Source organism: Perca fluviatilis, chromosome 1, assembly GCF_010015445.1.
Source record: "Perca fluviatilis chromosome 1, GENO_Pfluv_1.0, whole genome shotgun sequence".
Classification (NCBI taxonomy): domain Eukaryota; kingdom Metazoa; phylum Chordata; class Actinopteri; order Perciformes; family Percidae; genus Perca; species Perca fluviatilis.
The window spans coordinates 15,105,070-15,128,490 of record NC_053112.1 but is presented as its reverse complement, the minus strand read 5'-3'; the positions used below and the strand labels follow the sequence as shown (position 1 = coordinate 15,128,490).

The window sequence follows — 23,421 nt, the reverse complement described above, 5'->3', positions numbered from 1 at the left end:
CAATGCCATTTCTCTGCTAACATTAGGTGCTTCTTCCACACTTTACAATTACAACAGTGAAAATAAGGATACTTCTTTGTATCCTTATTTTTTTTATTGATTTTAAACAACCAACAGTCTTTCAACATATGTATTCAAATACATCAAAAACATAAAAACATCTTGCCCACCTCCCAACAACCCACCCACAAACTCGAGCCATCTGTTAATAGAAATAAAAAACAATAATAGTAGTGAAATGCATTCTTAATATGTGGTCCAGGAAGTAATTTATTTGTAGAGCAGATGGGCCAGTTTTCAGAACTAATTTTCCACAAGGTGGATGGTTGTATTCTTATTGGAATACCATAGATTTTCACCAAATGTATTAGTCCCTTAGGTTTTTTTTCTCAATTTATTCTACATATTTGTTGTTGTGTTTTTTCGGCAGCAGATGATGGCAGACCCGATGATGATGTCACAGCCACAGGGTTATGGCCCAGTGATCCCTACTCCAACTGCCATGATTATTAAGCAAGCAAATTTGTCCCCCCTTCCTGGGCGGCGGCTGCAACCCTCTCCAACTCCATCCCGCCGCTCTGTCATCATGCCCTCCCCACAGATGCGGCGCCATCCCTCTGCCATGGCTTCTCCAGCACCTTCTCCTATGCTTCCACAGAGATTCAGCCCCTCCCCGCAACCATCCATGAGGAGTGGGTTCATCAATTCCCAAAGACCCCCCTCTGTTATGTCAAGACAAATCTCACCGCCTTCTTCACCCATGGCCTCCCCCCTCGCCCGTCGTAAAATGCAACCTCGGAGATCACCTTCTCCCCTGGCTCGAGGACCCCCAACCCCTCACTCTCCCCATGCCTCCATGATTCGGCGAAGTCCTCCACCCTCACCAAGAGCATCAGTGAGACAACGTTCTCCACCTTCCTCACCCCGTGCTTCTATGAGGAGGCGAAGTCCCCCAGCCTCACCCACTCCAGCCCGCAGCCCGTTTGGAGGGAGGACGATGCATGGTCCAACCTCCCCTCGTCATGCATCTCCCCCTCACTCTCCACAGCTCAGTAGAAGACCATCTCCCTCTCCCTCCCCATCTCGTCGCAGTTTGTCTCCTGCAGGGCATCGGCCGTCCCAGTCATCTCCTACCCTCTCTCGTCGCTCAACACGGCTGCTCAGGGACCCCACACCGTTGGCCCGGCCTAGGATGAGGGGAAATGTTCCCTTAGGTACTGTCAGGCCCTCACCTATGGGCCTCAGAGGGCGCCCCGTGCCCCCACCTACCCAGAATGTGCGTCCATTTCGTCCCTCCTCCATACAAAGCAATAGGTCTTCTGTTCTCACAGTGGACTCCTCCCTCCTTTCCTCCCCTTTTCACTCCCCTCACATGGTCCACCGTGCTCCTCTGGGGAGGAGAGAATCTGGTCGATTTCGTCCTCGCCCTGTGGCTCGAGGACGTCCTATAGCTCACCAGTCTATAAGAAGGATGCCTTCCTCCTCTCCACAGCCCTCCCTTAAACACATGTCATATCCTGCATCCCCACGCTTTGGCCGAGAGCCAGCCCAAGTAGTAGACATGGGTGAGATGGTTACGGAATATGAACCTTATGCTCCCTCATCCCCTATGTTTTCTGGTGCAATGCGAAACCAGGTAATTCGGGATGCGTCCTATGTTCCCTCATTGCAGAGACCAATGTCACCTTATGAACAACCTATGGTCCCTTCATCTCCCATGTTGTCTCGGGCTCTGCAGAATCAAGCTATACAGGATGCATCTTATGCTTCTCCTTTACAAAGGCCGATGTCCCCTTATGAGCAGCCTATGGCTCCTTCATCTCCCATGTTGTCTCGGGCTCTGCAGAATCAAGCTATACAGGATGCATCTTATGCTTCTCCTTTACAAAGGCCGATGTCCCCTTATGAGCAGCCTATGGCCCCTTCATCTCCCATGTTGTCTCGGGCTCTGCAGAATCAAGCTATACAGGATGCATCATATGCTTCTCCTTTACAAAGGCCAATGTCCCCTTATGAGCAGCCTATGGCCCCTTCATCTCCTATGCTCTCGCGGGCGCTGCAGAATCAAGCTATACAGGATGCATCTTACGCCTCTCCTTTACAAAGGCCAATGTCCCCTTATGAACAGCCTATGGCCCCTTCATCTCCTATGCTCTCGCGGGCTCTGCAGAATCAAGCTCTACAGGATGCATCTTACGCCTCTCCTTTACAAAGGCCAATGTCCCCTTATGAACAGCCGATGCACCCTTCTTCCCCAATGCTATCTGGAGCTCTGCAAAACCAGGCAGTGAGAGAAGCTTCCTATGCATCTCCTCTTCAAAGGCCTCAGTCCCCATATGCCCAATCTGTACCTTCATCTCCAATGCTCTCTGGAGCCATGAGACATGGTCAGGCACTAAGAGGTGTGGCTTCTTATCAGACTCCACAGCTCCGTTCACCATACGGACCAACTATTGTTACTCCATATGATTATATATCTGAGCCTGGTCCATCACCACTGCTTCATGATGCCCTACAGAACAGGTCTAATTTGCAGAATGTGTCATCTTTAAGATCCCCTATGATGCAACGTCGTAACCCTTATGCACCAGCTGGGCCTCAGCTCCATAATGCTCTTCAACAGAACCCAAATCTCCGCCAAGCATCTTATCAGACACCTATGCAACTCAGACGATCCCCATATGGACCCCCACCACCCTCCTCACCAATGTTAGGAAGTGCCCTGCTAAACTCACAGTTGACGCAGGCATCCTACCGGTTGCCAGATGGAACCTTGGTGTCACCATATGCACATACACCTTCCTCTCCATTGCTCGGCCATGCCTTGCAAAACCGACAAGTTCGTGGAGCCTCGTACACTTTGCCTGATGGATCAGTTATCATGGTAGGTAAAAGGTTAAAATAACTATACAACCTGACATGAATTTGTCTACACAAGGAACAACAATTGTTTTATTACAATTCTAATCTCCTGTGTTACCCCACAGGACCCACGTATCCCCCAGAAGCCCATGTCTCCTAACCTTTCCAGAGCTCTTCAAAACCAGAATGTCAGGACTGCTTCATATGTTCTTCCTGATGGCACCATTATAGACCCGAGGCAGCAGGTAACCCATGCCTATTGTTGTATTCCTTTCTTCTCTCTCCCTAATATTGTTAACCAAGAATTAGTTAAAGCTAAGGATATTTTTCTCGCTCTGCTGTCTCTGCTCATTCAGCAAGCCATTTCCCCAAACCTGGCTAAGGCCCTAAGCAACCCAGCTCTGCGTGCAGCCTCCTATTCCCTCCCAGATGGTACCATTGTGATTGACCCTAAGAAACCGAAGTCCCCGAACCTTACAGCAGCACTTCAGAACCCTTACCTGAAAAGTGCATCTTACACCCTGCCCGATGGTACTATCATCATTGATCCACGGAAACCTGCCTCTCCAAACCTCTCCAGCGCACTTCAAAACTCTGCTCTGCGGGACGCCTCCTTCACGCTACCGAAAGGGGTTCAGGACCCAAATACACCCATGTCACCAAACTTGGCTAAGGTTAGCTATGGTTTCAGACTGTATGGTTTCCCCCTTCTTTCACCCTACCTGTTACTTTGTGTCTGTGGGTCTATTAGTTGTTCCTCTCTTCTCATCTAAATAGTAGGACTTGGGATAGAGAATTGAAATTGTTTCCACAAATTAAATAATAATTGGTAATGAAATATACTAAGCTGCTGCTGCTGCTATAATTCTACTGACATTTACTGACTGAATTGCACGTGTTTAACCTCTCAGGCTAACCTTAACTGAAACCAGCCATTGTAATACTTAGGCCCTCAGTAACCCAGCCTTGAAAGGAGCTGCATACACCCTCCCAGATGGAACAATTATAGTTGACCCAAGGAAACCAAAGAGCCCCAACCTGACAGCCGCCCTGCAGAATCCCTATTTAAAGGGTGTGTCCTACACCCTGCCTGATGGAACCATCATCATTGACCCACGGAAACCAATTGGCCCTGACCTGTCTAAAGTATGTACCTGTTAAACATTAATTTAACTTTGCTTTAGCACCTGCTTGTTTTATTGGCTCTTTATTCACTAACCTGCAGTCCCTGTGTTGCTTTGAAAATCAAATATATCATTATAGCCATCACAGACCTTTGAGTTCTACAATTTGATCACAATAATTTGCACAATGAAGTGAATTGTGATTTTAACCTTGACTAACTACCTGGTGTCTTGCTCTGTAGGCTCTAAGGAATGAGAATCTTCGTAGTGCATCATACCGGCTCCCTGATGGTACCCTGGTTATCCCTGGCCAGAAGCCCACCACTCCTAACCTCTCAGCTGCTCTGAGGCAAAACCAGGCCCTTCGGTCTTCAGCTCTCTATAATCTAGGAGAAAACTCTGTACTATCAGGTGCACCCAGACCCACCACTCCCAACCTTGCGTCTGCGCTGCGGAATGAGGAACTCCGTGGTGTCAGTTTCAGGTAGGGAACTACACTATAAATGGAAACTAGGACAGAGAATGAACTGACATGCTTGTCCAAAAAGCTTCAAGCTAGGCATTCACTTTTTACCAGTGGAGAATGAAATGCTAGCCCTTTTCGATCAAAAATGTCCAGGAACAAGAGGAACTGAACCCACAAACTAAACTAAAAGTCCAAAGAATGCTCCTATTGGCATTTCCACTGCATCTGTTTAGTCCACTGCATTAGTTAACATCAAGAAATGTGAACCCCTCATCCTAATATCACTGCTAGAGTTTTAACAGTCCTTGTTTTATGAAAGAACTGGTACACAAGGTTCAATGGAGTTTCTTTTTGAGCAACATTCTGCCTTGCAAACCCCACCCAGAAAGTTTCTCAATCATCATAAAGTTCTAAGTCCAGAGCAGGGACTTCTTTTACACATTGAACCATTATACAAGAACAAAATTTAGTCCTTGATTACTCCGGTCGAAACATAAATATCCTCAAAAGTTTCTTGGTCCCCTGAGAAAGTTCCTGTGATAGAAACCCTATATGTAAAAAAGCCATGTGAATTGCTATTTATATCACGATGACAGAATTCAACAAAAGCTACTTCAATGTCATATTTTTGTCCATGCTGTGCATCCCTTTGTTACATGTTCTTAATTGAAGAGAACCATTCCTTGTTCTACAGGCTGCCGGATGGCTCTGTTCTCACACGTCAGTTCCACACCCCAAGACTGTCTGAAGCCGTCCAAAACCAGCAGCTTCGCTATGCCTCATACACGGTGCCAACAGGCCTGCAGGGTGAGGATAATCGCTATGCTGTGATTCCTCCCTATGGGCCACGCTCAGGACACTGGGCCAGGAATGCCCAAGGAGGAGGGGAAGGAGGGGAAGACGTTTGGGCAGCTGAGAGGGTTTTACCACATGGGACGGTCCAGAATCTGTCAAAGTGGGCCATGTACAGAGAAGATGGGGTATTAGAAGGATATTCCCCCACAGCTCGACTTGTGGACGGACAGCCTCAGGACACAAACTGGACTCCTGACAGAGATAGAGTACCTGGTCAAAGCTGGTATGACAAGGTAGCTAAATTTACGAATTTATGTATTATGTGTCCGTAAAGGCAGCATTTACCTATTTTTTAAAATAGGTTTTTAACAGTTGATGGACTGTGAAGCGTAAGACGGAAGCTGGATGGCCCACAAAATCATTACAAAAAAGAATATTGGAAATATATGGAAAAAGCATATTTTATGTCAACACTGCAACAACTGATAACAATATCAAGCTTTGACAATGTTCAATGTTGAATGACAGTGTTTTAATTACAAACCATTGTGTGTGTGTGTGTGTGTGTGTGTGTGTGTGTGTGTGTGTGTGTGTGTGTGTGTGTGTGTGTGTCCAGATCTACTCTATCCTAAGCATGCCCACAACAGGCCACAGGGTTAAACGCTGGGCGGAAGGAATGGAGGACATGACACAGCTGCCGTAAGCAGAATCTAGTATTAACAAACAGCCTCACAGTCATTCATGTCACACACTTCAACGTAGAGCAGCACAGCTCATTTCAATGCATATTCTTTCAGTTTCTTGAATCAACTATTTACAGTGTATGTGTGTGTATTTGTATGAGTGTGTTCCAGTGTGCCTGTAGGCTTTGCAAATCCTTGAACATTTGTGTAGTTCAGAAAGAAATCCCTAGCATTAAGTATTTTATTAAAATGCAACATCCAAATATATCTCTTCACATCGTGAGGAATCCTCTGCATTAGATAGTTGTGTCTTTCCAACAGCAGTTTGAAGATATTATTACAAAATCATTTCCTGACATGCTGCAAAGTTAAAACTCTCTCTGATGTCTGACACCTTGAATGTCAGTGAAAAGTAATCAATATTGGATGTTGAAGTGAGTGTGGGGATCCTGCTGCAGTGTGACAATATGTGCTCTGTACGTGTGTGTTTCATTTCCTCTGTGTTTAATTTCAGTGAACTGAATGAGACCACAGTTCTGATGAACCTGAAGAAGCGCTACGACCAGGAACTTGTTTATGTAAGCTTCATTTCTAATATGCAAATTAGACAACTAATATCCTCAAATGTCTATCATCAAATGTCACGGACATCTACTTATCCGCTCTCTTTCCTGTCCTTTTCCTCTCTCTATTTCTTCCACACAGACCTACATAGGCAGCATCCTCGTGTCTGTGAATCCCTACAAGTTGCTCAACATTTATGGCACAGACATGGTGCTTCAGTATGGGGGCCGCGGCCTGAGTGACAACCCTCCGTAAGACCTGGGAGTGTGTGTGTGTGTGTGTGTTAGACCTGGGCATATAGCCTTTGAACTTGTTACCTCCAGCAAAGATGTCTGGTTTGTCTGTCTATGTGTAAAATGTGATCGCACATCTCTAAAAAATCTGATGGAAATTTAGGCCACTGGCCAAAGAACAAGTGATTTGTTTTTGATTCAGAGAAAGATTTCAACATCGCAATATACAGCTTTTTCTTTTTTATATTTTCACATTTTCTTTCAGTTAAATGAAAATATGGCATATCTATCGATGATTGCCTACTTGTATATCACTATGTGTAATTCAAGACAAATCCAGGTACAAATGCAGATCAAAATTTTCTGCAAATATTCTCTTAATAAAATACCACAAATGTAACAACAATTACCAACAAAACTCTTTAACCTTTAACTGTAACCTTTGAGTCTGTGTGTTCCTGTACTGTTGTACTACATCTGTCTAAGCTGTCTTAAGCTGTGTTCTGAGATACAATATGATGGTCAATAGAGGTGTAAATGCCAGCACTCTCAGGTGTTAGTTAATAAGAGCCTCCTATTACACTGCTGTTGGTTGGTTGCCAAGGGAGAATTTGGTTATAGATTTCACTACCACTTCACATTACACACACACACACACACACACACACACACACACACACACACACACACACACACAACCAATGAGCATACAAATGTGTTTTTTCATTACCATATGTTATGTTGTGTTACAGTCATCTTTTTGCCATTGCTAATCGCTCATATACCACCATGATGGATGCCAAAAAGGACCAGTGCATTGTGATCAGGTATGAAAAGCTTACTGTTACAGGCATTTTGAACTTGCTCTTCATTTCAACTAGCAGCACTTAAAAAAAAACTTAAACTAAAATGGTTTTGTTTGTGGTTTTTTTTATTTTTTTTATTACTGTGTCCACAATGTGTTACATCCTCTTAATGAAAAAAGAAGAAAAATAGGTGCTGTAAAATACCTGTTAACTGTTTTTGTTATTACAGCGGAGAAAGCGGGTCAGGAAAGACTGAAGCTACTAAACTGATCCTGCGTTACCTGACAGCCATACATCACAAATGCAACGTCACACAACAGGTATATATACGATATCTTATGTAGCTATCGGTACATGCATGCTAAAAAACACAGTCCATTCTGTGGTAATTTCAGCTAACACTGTTACTGTTTCCTTTCTAATTTTCTCTCTTTTTCTCTACCACCCCCCTTCAGATAGAGGTAAAGTACTCCTGCCCTCGGTTTTTACTCTTATGACAACCACCATCCCTGTTGAAAGTAGCCATGGTAACATTTTAATTTGTGGTGATTGGTCAGATCCTGGAGGCCACGCCCCTGTTGGAGTCTTTTGGGAATGCCAAAACAGTGCGCAATGACAACTCTTCACGGTTTGGCAAATACACGCAGATCTACATGGAGGAGTGAGTAGTAACAACTTCTACCAATAACCAAACTCAACTTACTGTAATAAACATCAGCAACAAGTTTGAGTTTTCAGGGCTTCTAATTCCAGAAAAGGTTAGTCCCACTGACCTTCATCTCGCTGTCTGAAGAAGGTAGTTGAAGCCCAAAAAATTGCTACGTTGTATTAGTAAATTGATTTCCCGAGGCAAAATTATTTTATCTGTGATGTGGTTTTGGATTTTCTCCTATATGCAGCACTTTAGGCATTTTGGACCTCTTTACAACTTCAAAAATAAACATAAGAAAAAACTGAGAGAAAGACTGTAGTTTCTCTGGTATAAACCATTGAATATTAACAGTCTATGGTATAAACACAAGCACTTGTAAAGCTAACAAGCAGCCTGTATGTTAGCTTAACTTTGAATAGGTTTCACACTCACACACACACACACACACACACACACGGGCTTAGTGGAGAATATGCTAACATGTCTCAGAAACACAGTCGGATAAGTAGTTGACCTTCTGCTAGGACTGTGACAAAGAAGATCTGAGCACATTACACATGCATGACCTCAGACTTACTTTGTGTGTGTGTGTGTGTGTGTGTGTGTGTGTGTGTGCGTGTACGTGTACGTGTACGTGTACCGGCATGTGTGTCATTTAAAGGGGTGTAATCAGCGGTGCCATAACGTCTCAGTACCTGCTGGAGAAGTCCCGCATTGTCTTTCAGGTAAAACACACACACACACACACACGAACACAGCAGGTCAGGTGGAGTCTTCTTACCAGTGAGCCATTGTGAGAAAGAGGAGATTGTACAGGAAGACAGCATGAGGTGTCAAACATGTTGCACTCTATCATTACACAGCCCAGTTTGTCATTCATCCATCCAACCAACCAACCATTTGTCTTTTCCTACAGCATTATTTCCATTTCAGTAAATCTACCACAGATCTAAATTGTAGAGCTTTTCTTAATGTGTATGCAAATACGTGTCTACATGATTGATTTATGTGTTTCATGTGACTGTGTGTGTGTGTGTGTGTGTGTGTATGTTTGTGTGTTCATTTACAGGCCAAATCGGAGAGGAACTATCACATCTTCTATGAGATGTTGGCAGGTCTTCCTCCTCATGAGAAGCGCTCACTGTATCTGCAGGAAGCTGAGACTTACTACTATCTCAATCAGGTGCTCAGAGAAATTTGAAATACACCCTGTCTACACACACACACACACACACACACACACACACACACACACACACACACACACACACACACAGCACAGCACAGATAAGGAGTGGTCACTGTAATCAATTTCATAGTCACAATAGCAAATGAGATGTCAAATTTCTGAAAATGTCACATTAATTCTACAAAGTGATTAATGACACAAACATAAGACTCATTGCAGTACCCAAATACGGAGTAAGGAACATTTGCAGTTTGGATTCTTTGTATCAGAGATATACAGTATTGATCGATGAATGTAATTTGCGGATTTATTAGCAAAATGAATATATAGCTTGTCAGTGTATGTATCGGGTAGTAAGGCTTTATAATCTTATGATTTTTGTATTGCTCTTTAGCAGTGGTTATGACCCCTCATACAAACCAATGTCTACTTGTGACCCCTTGTCATATGTTACATGTGTATGAGTTGGGAGTAACCATTTAAGTAATTCTCTGAGATTAAGGGGAAAAATAGATATAGTTATATGTGTGCATAGCTCTAAGAATGGTAATGTTTGTTGGTCAGTTGGTTGGTCCAGACTGAAATACTTCAACAACTATTACAGTAAATAGTTTACCGTGAAGTTGTGTACATACATTAATGTTAACGGACAAATTGTACTTATTTTGGTGATCCCCTGACTTTTCCTCTCATGCCACCAGGAGGTTGACAATTGTTTTTTGTTTTGGTTGTTTTTCACTGAAATATCTCTTCAACTATTGGATGGATTGCCACCATATTTGATACAGATATTCATGTTCCCCTCACGGTGAATTGTAATAACTTTGGTGATCTCCTGCAGCAAAATTCTAAATTTTAATTTGTCCAATACTTTGGTTGTTGACCAAATACAGTACCTGCAATACTGTATTGTGACATTCCCATCAGCCTCAGCTGTACTTTGTGTTTATTGCCAGTTAGGAAATGTGTTAACACGCTAAATAATGAAGGTGATCATGGTAAACAACTGCACATTAGCATTGTCATGAGCATGTTAGTATGCTGATGCCGTTTTGCTCACAGACCAATATTCAGTTTAACCAATATTCAGGTTTAAGTTATTTCTCTGATAGAGTATGCCTGTTCTTGCACACTTTGTTGCCATCATTGAGCCGGGTTTGTCCTCTTGGATTTCTTTGTACTACTTCATAAGATGTGATGAAACACAAAGCAACACTTTGCTCATGCCAATGCTGTTTAACGATCCTTGACTAATTACATTGTTATTGGTGGTGGTGACTACTACAGGCACATGTGGCTTATTCTTTTAAATAGTAATGTAACACCAGGCTGAAAAGTAATGTTTCACTGCCCTCTGTGGTTGATAGTTTGGTCAGACACGTGCTCTATAGCACCAGTAACCACACCCAGCGGTGATGTCACAGTGTACTGACACACCCTGACTTCTACATTATTGCATCGAGGTGAGAAGTTGAACCCCCGGAGGTCTGCAAAAGCAAGACTTTCAGCTGCTGATAAGTTGCTCCTTAATTAGAGCTTTGATTAAATGGGCTCAGGGTAAGATTTGTGTAACGGTGTGTGTGTGTGTGTGATGTGTGTGTACATGAGTGCAGGGAGGGGATTGTACGATAGAGGGAAAAGATGACGGGGAGGACTTCAGACGTCTGCTGAGTGCCATGGACATTCTGTGTTTCACCCCAGAGGAGCAAAACAGCATCTACAGACTGCTGTCCTCCGTCCTTCATCTGGGGAACGTCTACTTCCAGCCACACCAGGTCTCTCTGTCACACACACACACACACACACACACCACCAGGTCTCTCTGTCACACACACACACACACAAACACAAATAGGTCATCAAAATGCATTAAGTTTCACGGTTGAATGATATTGATGATGTTGATAGATGACGGTAATAATGAACGTGTGGGCCTGTGTGGGCGTGGGTCCCTGCAGGCTGAGGGTCAGGAGGTTGCGTCGGTGGTGAGCGCGCAGGAGATCAGGGTTGTAGCTGAGCTTCTGCAGGTTTCACCTGACGGCCTGCAGAAGTCTGTCACCTTCAAACAGACAGTAAGTGGAACACACTTTGCGTAAACAAGCACACCCTCACACACATAGATATGGTTAAATATATTATAACAATTAAAGAGATGTTGGCAGATAACGGATGCGTTTGATCCCCCTAGGATACAGTAAGGGAGAAGATCTTTACTCCACTCACAGTGGAGAGTGCTGTGGATGCCAGGTGAGTGAGTCTGAATATAGAATATGTTAAATTAAATACTATGTGCCTACCTCTGCATGGAATAACCTGAAATAAAAGCTTATCTGACAGGCTTGTTTGAGACTTTTTTTAATGTCCTCATAAGAAATCATACCAGGAGACTACTGAGAAGGAGTGAAGAGTCTTTGATATTCTCTTTCCATTCTTGGTAGAGGCATGTGAGGACAAAGGACGTCAGGGCTTGGGGAGAGATTTTTCAGATGTCCTCTGTTTCCATAGGAACCGGGTTTTCTGTTTCCATAGAAACCTTATTGTGTGTGTTTTACAGAGATGCCGTTGCCAAGATCCTGTACTCGCTGCTGTTTAGTTGGCTGACAGAGCGCATCAACGGACGGGTCTACCCTCGCAACGAAGCCCTCTCCATCTCCATATTGGACATATATGGATTTGAGGTCAAGCTAAAGAATGCTCTCGCTCAATAATGTTACAGCGCTGTTGCGTCTGATCTGACCTGTGTCAACGTAACTCCCCCACTTCCTAATGTCTCCTCTCTTTACCCACCAGGAGCTACAGGTGAACAGTTTTGAGCAGCTGTGCATCAACTACGCCAATGAAACGTTGCAGTTCTTCTTTAACAGGGTCATCTTCCAGGAGGAGCAGGTCAGGGAAACTACAAGTTAACATTTTTATTCACATAATTGTGTTTTCCCAGTGATTTGCGTGTAAAAAGACATCTAGGTTAAAACCAGTCTAAATATGGTTGAAAAATCAAAGTATGAAAGAAAAGCATATAGGACAACAAGGTATAATCATGGGACAGGTCCTAGCTGCACATTGCAATATAGTCATTCACTTAAGAAATTGGGTTACAGTCAGCTCTCTGAAAGGAATGATCGTCACACGTAGCAATGCATCCTCGCATTCAAAACAAAGTTTATTCAAAGTCTGACTAAAACTGAAACTGACTAATATTTGCCTCTACAAGTGGACTATCAGTGAAAGCTAGACACATTTAAGATGTAAAGAAAAGCTTTCAGAAAAGCTCTCATAAACCCACGAGCTCATTAAATCTCACACACTATAGTGGACACAGCAATACTTCAGCTGAAGTCAAACCTGGAAACAACAAACGGTGGAGTTAGAAGAGTTTTACATGCACCAACCTGATGGCCTCTTGTGCTATGTGAGTAGGAGGAGTACATGCGGGAACAGATCATGTGGCAACAGCAGCCCTTCAGCCACAACCAGGCCTGTCTGGACCTCATTGCTGCTAAGCCTCATGGGATACTGCGCATACTGGACGACCAGTGTGGCTTCCCTCAGGTACATCCACACTTGTTGAACTAAACTCTTCATCTCTTCAACCAATAAAACGTTATAATAATTACAGCTGATATTGGAAGTGAATTGGAAATATGATTGATTAATACAAACAGTACTTAATTAAACCTCAGACTCCTGTGGCGAGCATGTGTACTTAAAATGAAGTTAGGTTAGATTGCAAGAAATTTATGAAATCATTATTAAGGTGTATTTTGAAAAAGGACAACAGCTGACAATAACTCATGTATCAAATATTTATACCTAAGTTTTGAAAAGAAATTGATTCAAACATCTCACTTATTGAATAGCAGACTAAGGTGTATTGCAATCCAGTTCTGATCAATACAGAGAGTGAAATATGAACACAACGTTACACGAGAAACCGACTGAGGCAATCTGCTGAACACACACAGGCGACATGTGTTTGTGCTGTAGAGATTTAGTTTTCATGGCTCACCAACCTTTAACCGTCTCCATTCATCACTAGGCAACAGACCACACCTTCCTTCAGAAGTGCCACTATCACCATGGAAACAACCCGCTATATGCCAGGCCAAAGATGCCACTGCCAGAGTTCACCCTGAAACACTATGCTGGGAAAGTCACGTACCAGGTACATTTTTCTTACGTTTTTATTTGTAACTAGGGTTGGGCATCGAGAACCGATTCCTACTTGGAATCGTTTCAAAAATTACGATTCCAGTGGAATCGTTTCTTTATTGGAATCGTTTGGAGGATTTGGTTTCAAATCTGATCATGGGTTCCAAATTTAACATGCGCAAATTTTGGTTTCCGTAGCGTCCAGGCACTTGTTGTGTTGCAGCCATGGAGCACAGTAAGCGGAGCTCTAGTGGGGCTTTATTTTACGTTGAAAAAGCCCGGGAAAACTGCAACCAACCACTGAATCAAAAATAAAACTTTCCTCTTATTTGTGAAAATAAACATGTGACCCGTTTCAACTCCACCCTCAAAGAATCAGAATCGGGAATCGATAAGAGCCAGAATCGAAAGGAAGAATCGGAATTGGAATCAGAATCGTTAAAATCTAAACGATGCCCAACCCATTTGTAACTATTTAAGATGTTTCACAAAAGAAAAGGAAAAGCAAACAACATAGCATGATAACTAAAGTAGGCTATACATTTCTTCTGTCCTAATGTCCACCAAATTGCTTCCATTTTGTTGAATTTGTAAACGTGTTACACACATAGATTCCAATCACTGAAAGCCAATCCACTTCTGATATTTCTACACTTTTTTACTTTTAACTGATTGATTCTCATTGGATCGACCTTGTTTTAGTTTCTTTACATTACATGCCTTCATTCGGACATAGTAAACTCGCAACTCTAGCAGAGACCGGAAAAAAAAAACAGTCCGCACTGCACACAGTGAGTTGTGTGAGTTACAGACGCCTACCCTCTCTGGCAGACCAACCACTGCTGGGTGATGGAAAACGGTCACTAACTGTGCGCCACTTGTGATTCTTCCCGGGAATGCCGGCACAGACACAAAGTTCATACTCTTTGGTAATACTGCAAATGCAAGGGCTTTCATCATTATTTAATTATTTGATGATTATTTAACAGGGACAATGGACACTCACTAACTGTCCCAGAACTAGCCCAATAGCTCAGTTTCATCAGCAGTCCCATGGCAGGCAAATCCACAAAGGAGTTATGGCAATTAACTAATTTGAGATTATTACTTTAAATTATCCACCTTGGATTAATGAGCTCAGGGCTGTTACACATTTGTTTGTCCACTGTTAAATTCCTGGTTTGCTATAACACTTTTCTAATGATTTGTGGTGCAGGTGCACAAATTCTTGGATAAGAACTTCGACACGGTCCGCCAGGATGTTTTAGACCTCTTCATCCAGAGCAAGAACCGAGTGAGATCTTCAAATACACTTTTTTCTTATGACTTGCTCTCTCTTTTTGTTTCAACATTTACAATAGTCCTCATTCTTTAGTCCTCAAGATCTTCAATTACATTTAGTTTTTTTCGATTGCTAAACGACAGTGGGCACAACTGGAGTCACAGCTGCAAAACGCTAACTACAGTCTGCACAGCAGCAGTTCATGTGGACCAAACTCTAGTTCGTTTTTCATTGCTTGAACACAGTTTTCAAAACTCTAAACACTTATCCCATGACTTTAACCACAATGTGCACAACACTGTAGATTTACAGCACTTTGTTCAAATGCTAACACACTGCTGTCAAAACTGTTAACCACACATTCAAAACAGAATAGATTTCAGTCTGGTGCCTATCAAACACTGCTGATTGCAATTTTAGCTGAAAGCCTAAGCAGGTGTCTTGTTTTAGACTAGTTAGTGAACATATACGGTATTTATACAGAGAAAGCTCAGAAAGCCTTTTTTGTAATACAAACACCAAATAAGAATGAAACAATTATACACTGTACTGTTTGAGAGAAACAGGTAAAAGAGCAAAGATACCAATATGTCCAGGGAAGATGTCTGAGGTTATATACACAGCTATAAAAAAAAGTGAAAAACACTATATCTTTACAATAGTAAAACTGAATTCTTACTGTTTTTCAGAAAGTAATGGAGGTGAAAGCAATAGAAACACCACATTCATTTCTATTTAGAGATGATGCAGACATCCAATGTGATGAAGAAAACTTGCCACATGATGCTGGAGAGAGGCAGGATTAGTCACACTATTCTTTGGTACTGTTATGTACCTTTAGTTTTTTTCCCCAGTAATTCCATAAATTACTAGAGACAAAATACTTTATTGAAGAAAACTGCTGATTTTCATTCCTTCTTGTTTACCTTATGTAAAAATTGGTATGCTATACAATCTATATTTTTTCCTTAAATAAACTATTGAGTAGTGTCAAGTCACTCAAATTGTTCAAACTGTAAAGATGAGAAAGTTTGTAATCTCTGTATTGGTGTGTGATGCTAGTGTTTTTACCCTCAGTGTGTTCTGAGTGACAGTGTGTGTTATCTCAGTGAGGCCTGTGCATAGTGTTTGGCTGCACTGAGCCTGTTTTGAGACGTGTGTTAAGAGTTGTGTTGCTTTGAATGAGTTTTGCAGGTGATGTGAACTGTTTAGCTCAGGTGACTGGTGGTAGTGCAGACTGTAGTTTGAGTTTTGCACATGTGACTCCAGTTGTGCCCACTGTCGTTTAGCAATCGGAAAAAACTGTAAAATATCATGATTGTTACTCATCATCTTGTTTTGTGGTGGTGTGGCACAATACAATTGCGTGTTTTGCCTTGTGCTTTTCACTTTTCTCTTAAGAAATATCCAACAACCTATTTAGTAATCATTGTTTTGAGTTAGGAATACAATTTTAGTTGACATTAAGTTACTAACTAAATACTTTACTCATTCTGCTTTTTGGAATTCATCATGTACCACATATTATATAACAGGATATTCAGGATTAACTGTTCACACTTGCGTGTGTGTGTGTGTGTGTGTGTGTGTGTGTGTGTGTGTGTGTGTGTGTGTGTGTGTGTGTGTGTGTGTGTGTGTGTGTGTGTGTACAGATGGTATCCAGCTTCTTCTTAAAACACTCAGAGTCTGGGTCTCAGCAGCGGCGCAGCAGCGCGGCTCGTCGTTATCAGGCCAACACGGTCAGCGCAAAGTTTCAGAGCAGCCTGCAGGAGCTGCTGGAGAAGATGGAAAGGTTTGAGTAAAACATTTTACCTTTAGGACAATGTGGAAACCTCTAACACATTTTTATAACATCATTGGAAAATGGTAAAGTTGTGTTCCAAACCGCTCCCTATTTGCCACTGAGTAATTGCCTTCCTCCAACTCATTTGAGTGTCCAAATTCTTAGTGTAAAATGTCTGCACTCTGTAGTGCCCTTATACATTCTCACATTAATATTAGTTAATGTACGTTTTGCTCCTGAAAAATTAGGCATATAAATGTTCAGAATGTACTGTGAGGTTCTGCAAGATGTAGAGAGTGTGTATAATTAAGGGACTAAGGAATGAGTGAAAGAGGGAGTGTTATGAGGATTATGGCCTAAATAGACAATGAGTACTTACTGTAACAATGTGTTGTGCCTTGCTGCACCAATAGACTAAAATAATTAGAGATCAGTTCTGGCAGTCTTATAAGCCTCCAATATCAGTGTTTGTAGGAGCCATTTATCTTGGAAAGATACATTTTATTTCCTTAATTTGAGCTCAGTCATGTCTCTTATATATAAAAAACAGAGGCTTCTGGAGATCTTTAACAACTGTAAAAAAACCATGCTCTACTGATTTCTTACTTTAATTGGTTTCCTCTCATTCGGGAAGTTGACTTCCTTGCGCTGGACTAATGTACGAAGCCTTTATCAAATCATACATTCATTTATCCATCCGTTCGTTCTCATCTATCTGTGACAGGTGTAACCCTTATTTTGTGCGATGCATCAAGCCAAACCATCATAAGGTATATTTGCAAGTTGGATAATGTGTGCAGGTTTGCAGTGGGTTTGTTTTGCATTTTGATTGAGCTGTAACATACAGCTCATGTGTATTTGTATGTATTTGTAGGAGCCAGGAGTGTTTGACATGGAGCTGGTCAACACTCAGCTCCATTACTCTGGCATCATGGAGACCATCCATATCAGGAAGGAGGGTTATCCAATCAGAATGCACTTTCACAGCTTCCTAAAAAGGTTGGTTACTTACCAGTCTTGTGTATTTCAATCAGGAGAGACTTCCTTGCAAATATGAACATATTTATTGTACAGACAAAATATGAAATGTGCAAAGTCTCTGGAGATTAGACTCCATCGAATCCATGTTATAAAGGGGTAGCGAAACCCAAACATATCCCCCGATGGAGTCCAGACACTGGTGGTGGTGATGAAGGTGCACAGGAACCAATCGAGAGTGCCAATTAGCTGACGATACCCGGAGTATGTGGGTGAGACGACCGGTTGTTGAAGGGGAGGAGGTGGGACGCACTCTATTCCTGAAATGACAACTGACAACCGCAGAGGAGAGAGCAGCTTTAAAACAGGATGTCATGCTGTGATTGGCTTGTGATAAATGGCTGAATTTGATTGGTTTAACTAACAATGAAACAGTTGAATCTGACTGACTACTGACAAGTGAATGCCATGGAACAGCTGATCAATTAGGAGTGATGAAAAAAGGAATTTGAAGTCTTCCTGAAAGAACTTACGCTGAGCTCCATTTGAGGATAAATGTAAACTCTAACTGAACCATGTAAGCTAAAATATAATACAGACTATCTCAGCCTCCTGTTCAACTTTCTTTCCTAAAAAGAATTGTTTATTCTCCTCTTACAACTCACAAACCTTCAGCTTGTCAGTAATTCTTTTTACAATTCACACACCAATTTCTGAAATAGCCAGCTCCCGCAGTAGGAAAGCAACCAAAACCAATTAATGTCAAAGCCCCTCTGACCACTGGCTGCCAAAGTATTCTGACTTACAGTATTACAGGAAAAACTGTTTGAGAGTCCAACATTCACAGTCAATTTGATTCACACTAAAACTACTAAATACAAACAAATACCTAATTACTTTAACTCATAATACCCACATTCCCAATTAGCCTCACACTAGGTCTCTCAGATTCACAGCCAATAAGTTTTACATTCACACAGAGTTTAGACGCTTTGGATTTCACCGATCCTTGTTCGCATTTACTCCAGAATTTATTTATTGGAGTGTCATTTTAAATGTGTGTGTGTGGGCATGCACAGGTATAAAGCCCTGCTCTGCCTGAAGGATCCTCCACCTGCAGACGGAGAAAACTGTGTCAACATGCTCCACAAGCTCGCTCCGGTCAAGAGCGGCTCGTATCAGCTGGGAGTCAGTAAGGTGAGCTCTCTCAGTAACATGCACATGTACAAAATAAGGTTGAATGACTCAAACATAAGAAATAAATACTGTGATACTGATATGTGTGTGTGTGTGTGTGTGTGTGTGTGTGTTAGATTTTCCTGAAAGAGGAGCTGTATCAGCTGTTGGAGGGTAAGCGTGACCGTGTGCTGAACATCGCTGCTGAGACACTGCAGAGATACACCCGCGCATGTCTTGTCCGAAAGAACTTTGCCAAGTTGCGACAGAATGCGACCCTGTTGAAAGCTCGCTGCAAAGGCTACCTGGCCAGGTAATGTTCACCTGAGGTCAGCTTTAGCTAAAGTGGCAAACATCTTAGCTAAAGAAGAATTTGGCTTACCATGTTGTTTTATTTGATTATCATTGCACACTTACAAACTTGGAATTGTTCTGTTTTTACATTCATATGTAAAAATAGTGAAAAATACATGTAGAAAATAGAGAAAGAAAAATTTAAAAATAGACATTAATTTATTTAGAAACCAATCGTATCATCACCTTATTCCTGGGAATTGACTCTTTGGAGCTTTAGAATCAGAAAATGTTTTATTATAGGGGGGTTTAAGAGTCATTGATGAGGTTGGTGAGGGGGAGAGGTTCGAACAGTTTGTGTCCGGGGCGAGAGGGATCGGCTACAATCTTTCCTGCCCACCTCAGCGTCCTGGAAAAAACAGCAGATTGCAGCCAATCTCCTTCTCAGCAGAGCGGATGAAACGCTGCACTCTGCCCTTGTCCGTAGCAGTGGCACCAGCGTACCAGATGGTGATTGAGCAGGTTGAGCTTTCTTTAATGGTAACACCCTGTCCTGCTTGAGTCTGGAGTTTCAGTCTTGAGCTTGGCAATTTAGGGTTTAGTATTTGGTTTCAGAGACCCAAATAGGTCAAAGCTTGTCACAGACAACCTGCTTCTTTTGTCCTTCATTTGAGGAGACGGGGTCAGTAGAATCAGGACAAGCTCATCCATCAAAGGTGATACATTTCTCACTCACTGTTAATCTGCCAAAACCTGGAGACATGATGCAAATTTGCATTTTATTGGAATGTATAAAAATTACTTGCTTAATGAGGACGATAAAATGGCAATAAAAGCAAGGTCAAACCTTTTGAATCTGTAATGATGCTTCAGAGATTGCTGGTCCCATTTTGATGAATTTAGGGAAATTACACTTCATGCACAGAGACTATAACAGACTATAAGTGTGATTAACACAAATCTTGCCTCATTGTGCGGTGTGCTCTAATTGCAGTGATAGATGTTATAATAAAATGCCGTGCTGAGTCCTTCAACGTCTTTCTCTTATTTATTTTTCTCTACTCTCTATCTGTATGAATAATCCATCTTCCATGGTCAATGCTTTTCCTGAACAGAAAAAGGTTTGCCCTGAGGAGGAAGTACCTCATCAGGCTCCGCTCTGCTGTGCTGCTCATCGTCAACCGCCAGCGTTACATGAGGGTATGCACACTGTGTCATTTGCAGTATTTGTGTTTGAAAATTTAAATAAAAACAAATGTGTGAAGTGTGGTACTGTTGTCTTTCTGTCAGACAGTGGTGGAGCCTGCAAGGAAGGCAGAAGAGGTGAGTGAGCGTGTGAAAGAAAGTGAAAGTGTCTGAGAGGGAGGAGAGTCATAAAAAGATGAAGATGTTGCATCAGTGTGTAATATCAAGTCTTTGTGCACGTGTTTATTTGCAATGTGTGTAGGATCGCATCAACAGAGAAGTGGTAAATGTAACAACGCTGCCGATCCCTGCTGAGCTGGCAGTTCTGCTACAGGCAGCCTCAGGTGCACACACACACACACACACACACACACACACACACACATATACATAAGTATAGGTGGGTACAACGATATTTATTGTCGTATTTCTGTGGTGACACATGGCCGTGTGTGTGTGTGTGTGTGTGTGTGCGCAGGTGGTGAAGAGCTGCACTGTGACTGCTTGGCGGTGGTCCAGGCTCCAAAGGTTCAGGTTGACCCCCAGCTGACTCTGCCCCTGGATATCAACAACTACCTCATGACACACTACATCCAGGCCATATTTAGGGTAAACACACAAAATGAAGACACAGACAGAAAATCTACACATGAAACTGTGTGAACACATAAATTGACCTTGGTGAACTTGATTGGACCAAGGACAATGTTGTTGAAGTGCTTCATCCATGTAACTACATTAAAAAACAGTCACTGTGTATAATCTATTGTAAGCTGTGTGTGTGTGTGTGTGTGTGTGTGTGTGTGTGTGTGTGTGTGTGTGTGTGTGTGTGTGTGTGTGTGTGTGTGATGCGTGCATGCGTGTGTTTTAGGAACCGTTGTTTGGGATGCTGACAGCCCCACTGGAGAGTTCACTGATTCGAATGGATGAGGAGCTAACACAAGGAGCTCTGAACGTTTTCATTCTGGTACATGTTGCATTCACATGCTGCTGGGAAACTCCAGTATGCAGGACCTTCAAGTCGCTGCTAAGCAGCGTTACATCATAAAATCAAACCCAGGAAAATGACCTGTAGCTTAAGCTTAGCTTTACCACCTTGATTGGTTTCGTCAGTTAAAACCACTTAAAAACTAGTAGTATAAATTTGGAGAGCCTTAATATGAAATGTAAAATGTGAAGCTTGTTTTTTGTGTGTTTACTGTACATGTAAACACATACAAAATCAAGGATTCAGACTATTCTAACTGTAAGATATATCCATATATTTCAAGCAGGCCAAAGCATAATGTGAAAAGCTAAGACCAAGGATTTATAGGAAAGTTTTACAACCTTTATTAGTGTAATTTGACTTGTAAAGTTACAGAATGTGTTGTAAATGCCTTTGCTTTTGATAGATACTAAGATTCATGGGTGATCCAAACTTGAATGGGGCTCAGGAGAATCTATTTGGGAACTACATTATCCAGAGAGGACTTGCCAATCCCAGCCTGCGAGATGAGATCCTGGCTCAAGTAGCCAATCAGGTGAGGCCCAGTTAATTTTCTTAGCCGGCAAGATAGAAATTACAGTACAAGCCCAAATGAGTTATTATAATATTTATCTATTGTTACACATTATCTCCTTACTTTCTCCTCTCCTCCATTAGATTTGGAGGAATCCTAACATTTTGAATTCAGAGCGTGGTTGGCTCCTCTTGTCCTCCTGTCTCTCTGCCTTCCTGCCCTCCCAAAGGCTGGCCAAGTACTTGCTGAAGTAAGAAACACAGTCAAACAGTTAAAAATGTTTACTTTATAATACATGGAAATGGCTACGCAAAAAATATACACTATATTTATTACTTGCTTTTCTGTGCACGCCTGTGATTCTTGTACATGATTTCAGTACTTTTGAATCTCTTTGTGCTTCTTGTTGTTGATGTAGGTTTGTGTCTGACTACGGGCCGGAGGGCTACGACTGTGTGTGTCAGCACCGTCTGCTTCAAGCTCTGCAGCGGTTGAATGTCGGGCCTGAGTATATCCGGACGTACCCACCCTGTCTACTAGAGTGGACCGCCAATCGCAAGAGAGTTCACACTGTTCTGCACATACACTGTTTCGATGGTAACAACACACACACACTACACATGTAGCCAAGAGGGGGAATTTAACTGATTTTATTTTCAGATCAAGTTGCAAAATTTGGGATGGACAGAAATGAGAGCACAATGTGATTGGTTTAGTCAACATCTGCATCTGTCTTTTTTTAGTGTCTTTTCCTCGAATAAATTTGTGTCATGAATGGTCTAAATCCTCATCGCAGGCAACACTGCACAACGCTTAAATATGCAGAGAACATTAAAAGCGTACATCAGCAATATGTGTCAATATTAAAGTAATGTACATTATGAATTTGAAGCCCATTTATGTTGACTCCCTGTTTTATCTGAGCTGAGTCAGTGTGTGCACTATCCAGCGCGGAGGAGTTATCTGTCTCTCATTTCCTCCTCTCATCCAGCTAATCTGTCCTCTGGCCTTTTGGCAAGTCTACTGAGGATTAGACAACACCTGATAGTCGCTCTAGTTCCCCGGCTTTGTTGTCTGTTTATGGATGCTGATGTCTGTGTAAATCATCATAGGCAGACTGGAGACAGTGCTACCAACTTTGTTTTCATAGTCCGAATGAAATGTATCTTAATGCATTATAAGATGAAAAAGAAAACACCACCACAACTTTTCAAAGTTATACTTTTTGTTGAGTAACTGTTGTATGTCAGAGGCTATTTGTCTATCTAAAGTGTTGTCTTTGCTCCTGCAGGTGTGTCGCTCCTGTGTCCTCTGCACTCCTGGACAACAGGAGAAGAAATGGCCAAAGACATCTTACAACACAGGTATCATCTTATTGTAAAACATAAGAACTACGCATATGGATTGGATTACGGAGAAAAGTTGAAAATCGGAAACTAAAGGAGAAATTTGCAGTTATATCGTGTTTATTTTTTACTTTATTTGGTTTTGGTACATGTAACCAAACATATTTTGTTCAGTCGTTACTCTTAAAGTCATAGATATAAAAGGAAGCGGAAACAGGAAACAATAACAAAACAGTCATGGCTACAGTCATGTCCACCATCAAATACTTACAAATCCAGTATCTTGAATCAGTTAGGTCATAAACTATTTCTTCTGCCATAAATCATCCAACTCTTCCATTTATGAATGAAA

The 23,421-nt window shown here is 42.0% G+C and overlaps 1 protein-coding gene across 2 annotated transcripts in view; it reads left to right on the top strand.

Moving 5' to 3' along the window:
- The window catches only part of myo15ab (myosin XVAb), a 59,096-nt gene that overhangs the window by 3,387 nt on the left and 32,288 nt on the right, over positions 1 to 23,421 (top strand). For both annotated transcript variants that reach the window (XM_039795813.1, XM_039795824.1), the window contains exons 2-38: positions 431 to 2,884; positions 2,988 to 3,107; positions 3,219 to 3,536; positions 3,811 to 4,008; positions 4,229 to 4,470; positions 5,147 to 5,540; positions 5,864 to 5,946; positions 6,445 to 6,508; positions 6,636 to 6,745; positions 7,480 to 7,554; positions 7,763 to 7,853; positions 7,989 to 7,994; positions 8,091 to 8,194; positions 8,847 to 8,910; positions 9,255 to 9,368; positions 10,988 to 11,149; positions 11,333 to 11,446; positions 11,563 to 11,621; positions 11,929 to 12,052; positions 12,165 to 12,260; positions 12,792 to 12,923; positions 13,411 to 13,536; positions 14,740 to 14,817; positions 16,458 to 16,597; positions 17,313 to 17,358; positions 17,463 to 17,587; positions 18,646 to 18,763; positions 18,880 to 19,055; positions 20,152 to 20,236; positions 20,327 to 20,359; positions 20,484 to 20,565; positions 20,700 to 20,830; positions 21,093 to 21,188; positions 21,616 to 21,744; positions 21,867 to 21,973; positions 22,142 to 22,320; positions 23,015 to 23,087. In XM_039795813.1, coding sequence (XP_039651747.1) covers positions 431 to 2,884; positions 2,988 to 3,107; positions 3,219 to 3,536; positions 3,811 to 4,008; positions 4,229 to 4,470; positions 5,147 to 5,540; positions 5,864 to 5,946; positions 6,445 to 6,508; positions 6,636 to 6,745; positions 7,480 to 7,554; positions 7,763 to 7,853; positions 7,989 to 7,994; positions 8,091 to 8,194; positions 8,847 to 8,910; positions 9,255 to 9,368; positions 10,988 to 11,149; positions 11,333 to 11,446; positions 11,563 to 11,621; positions 11,929 to 12,052; positions 12,165 to 12,260; positions 12,792 to 12,923; positions 13,411 to 13,536; positions 14,740 to 14,817; positions 16,458 to 16,597; positions 17,313 to 17,358; positions 17,463 to 17,587; positions 18,646 to 18,763; positions 18,880 to 19,055; positions 20,152 to 20,236; positions 20,327 to 20,359; positions 20,484 to 20,565; positions 20,700 to 20,830; positions 21,093 to 21,188; positions 21,616 to 21,744; positions 21,867 to 21,973; positions 22,142 to 22,320; positions 23,015 to 23,087 — 6,848 coding nt within the window. The remainder of the gene's footprint in view (positions 1 to 430; positions 2,885 to 2,987; positions 3,108 to 3,218; positions 3,537 to 3,810; positions 4,009 to 4,228; positions 4,471 to 5,146; positions 5,541 to 5,863; positions 5,947 to 6,444; positions 6,509 to 6,635; positions 6,746 to 7,479; positions 7,555 to 7,762; positions 7,854 to 7,988; positions 7,995 to 8,090; positions 8,195 to 8,846; positions 8,911 to 9,254; positions 9,369 to 10,987; positions 11,150 to 11,332; positions 11,447 to 11,562; positions 11,622 to 11,928; positions 12,053 to 12,164; positions 12,261 to 12,791; positions 12,924 to 13,410; positions 13,537 to 14,739; positions 14,818 to 16,457; positions 16,598 to 17,312; positions 17,359 to 17,462; positions 17,588 to 18,645; positions 18,764 to 18,879; positions 19,056 to 20,151; positions 20,237 to 20,326; positions 20,360 to 20,483; positions 20,566 to 20,699; positions 20,831 to 21,092; positions 21,189 to 21,615; positions 21,745 to 21,866; positions 21,974 to 22,141; positions 22,321 to 23,014; positions 23,088 to 23,421) is intronic.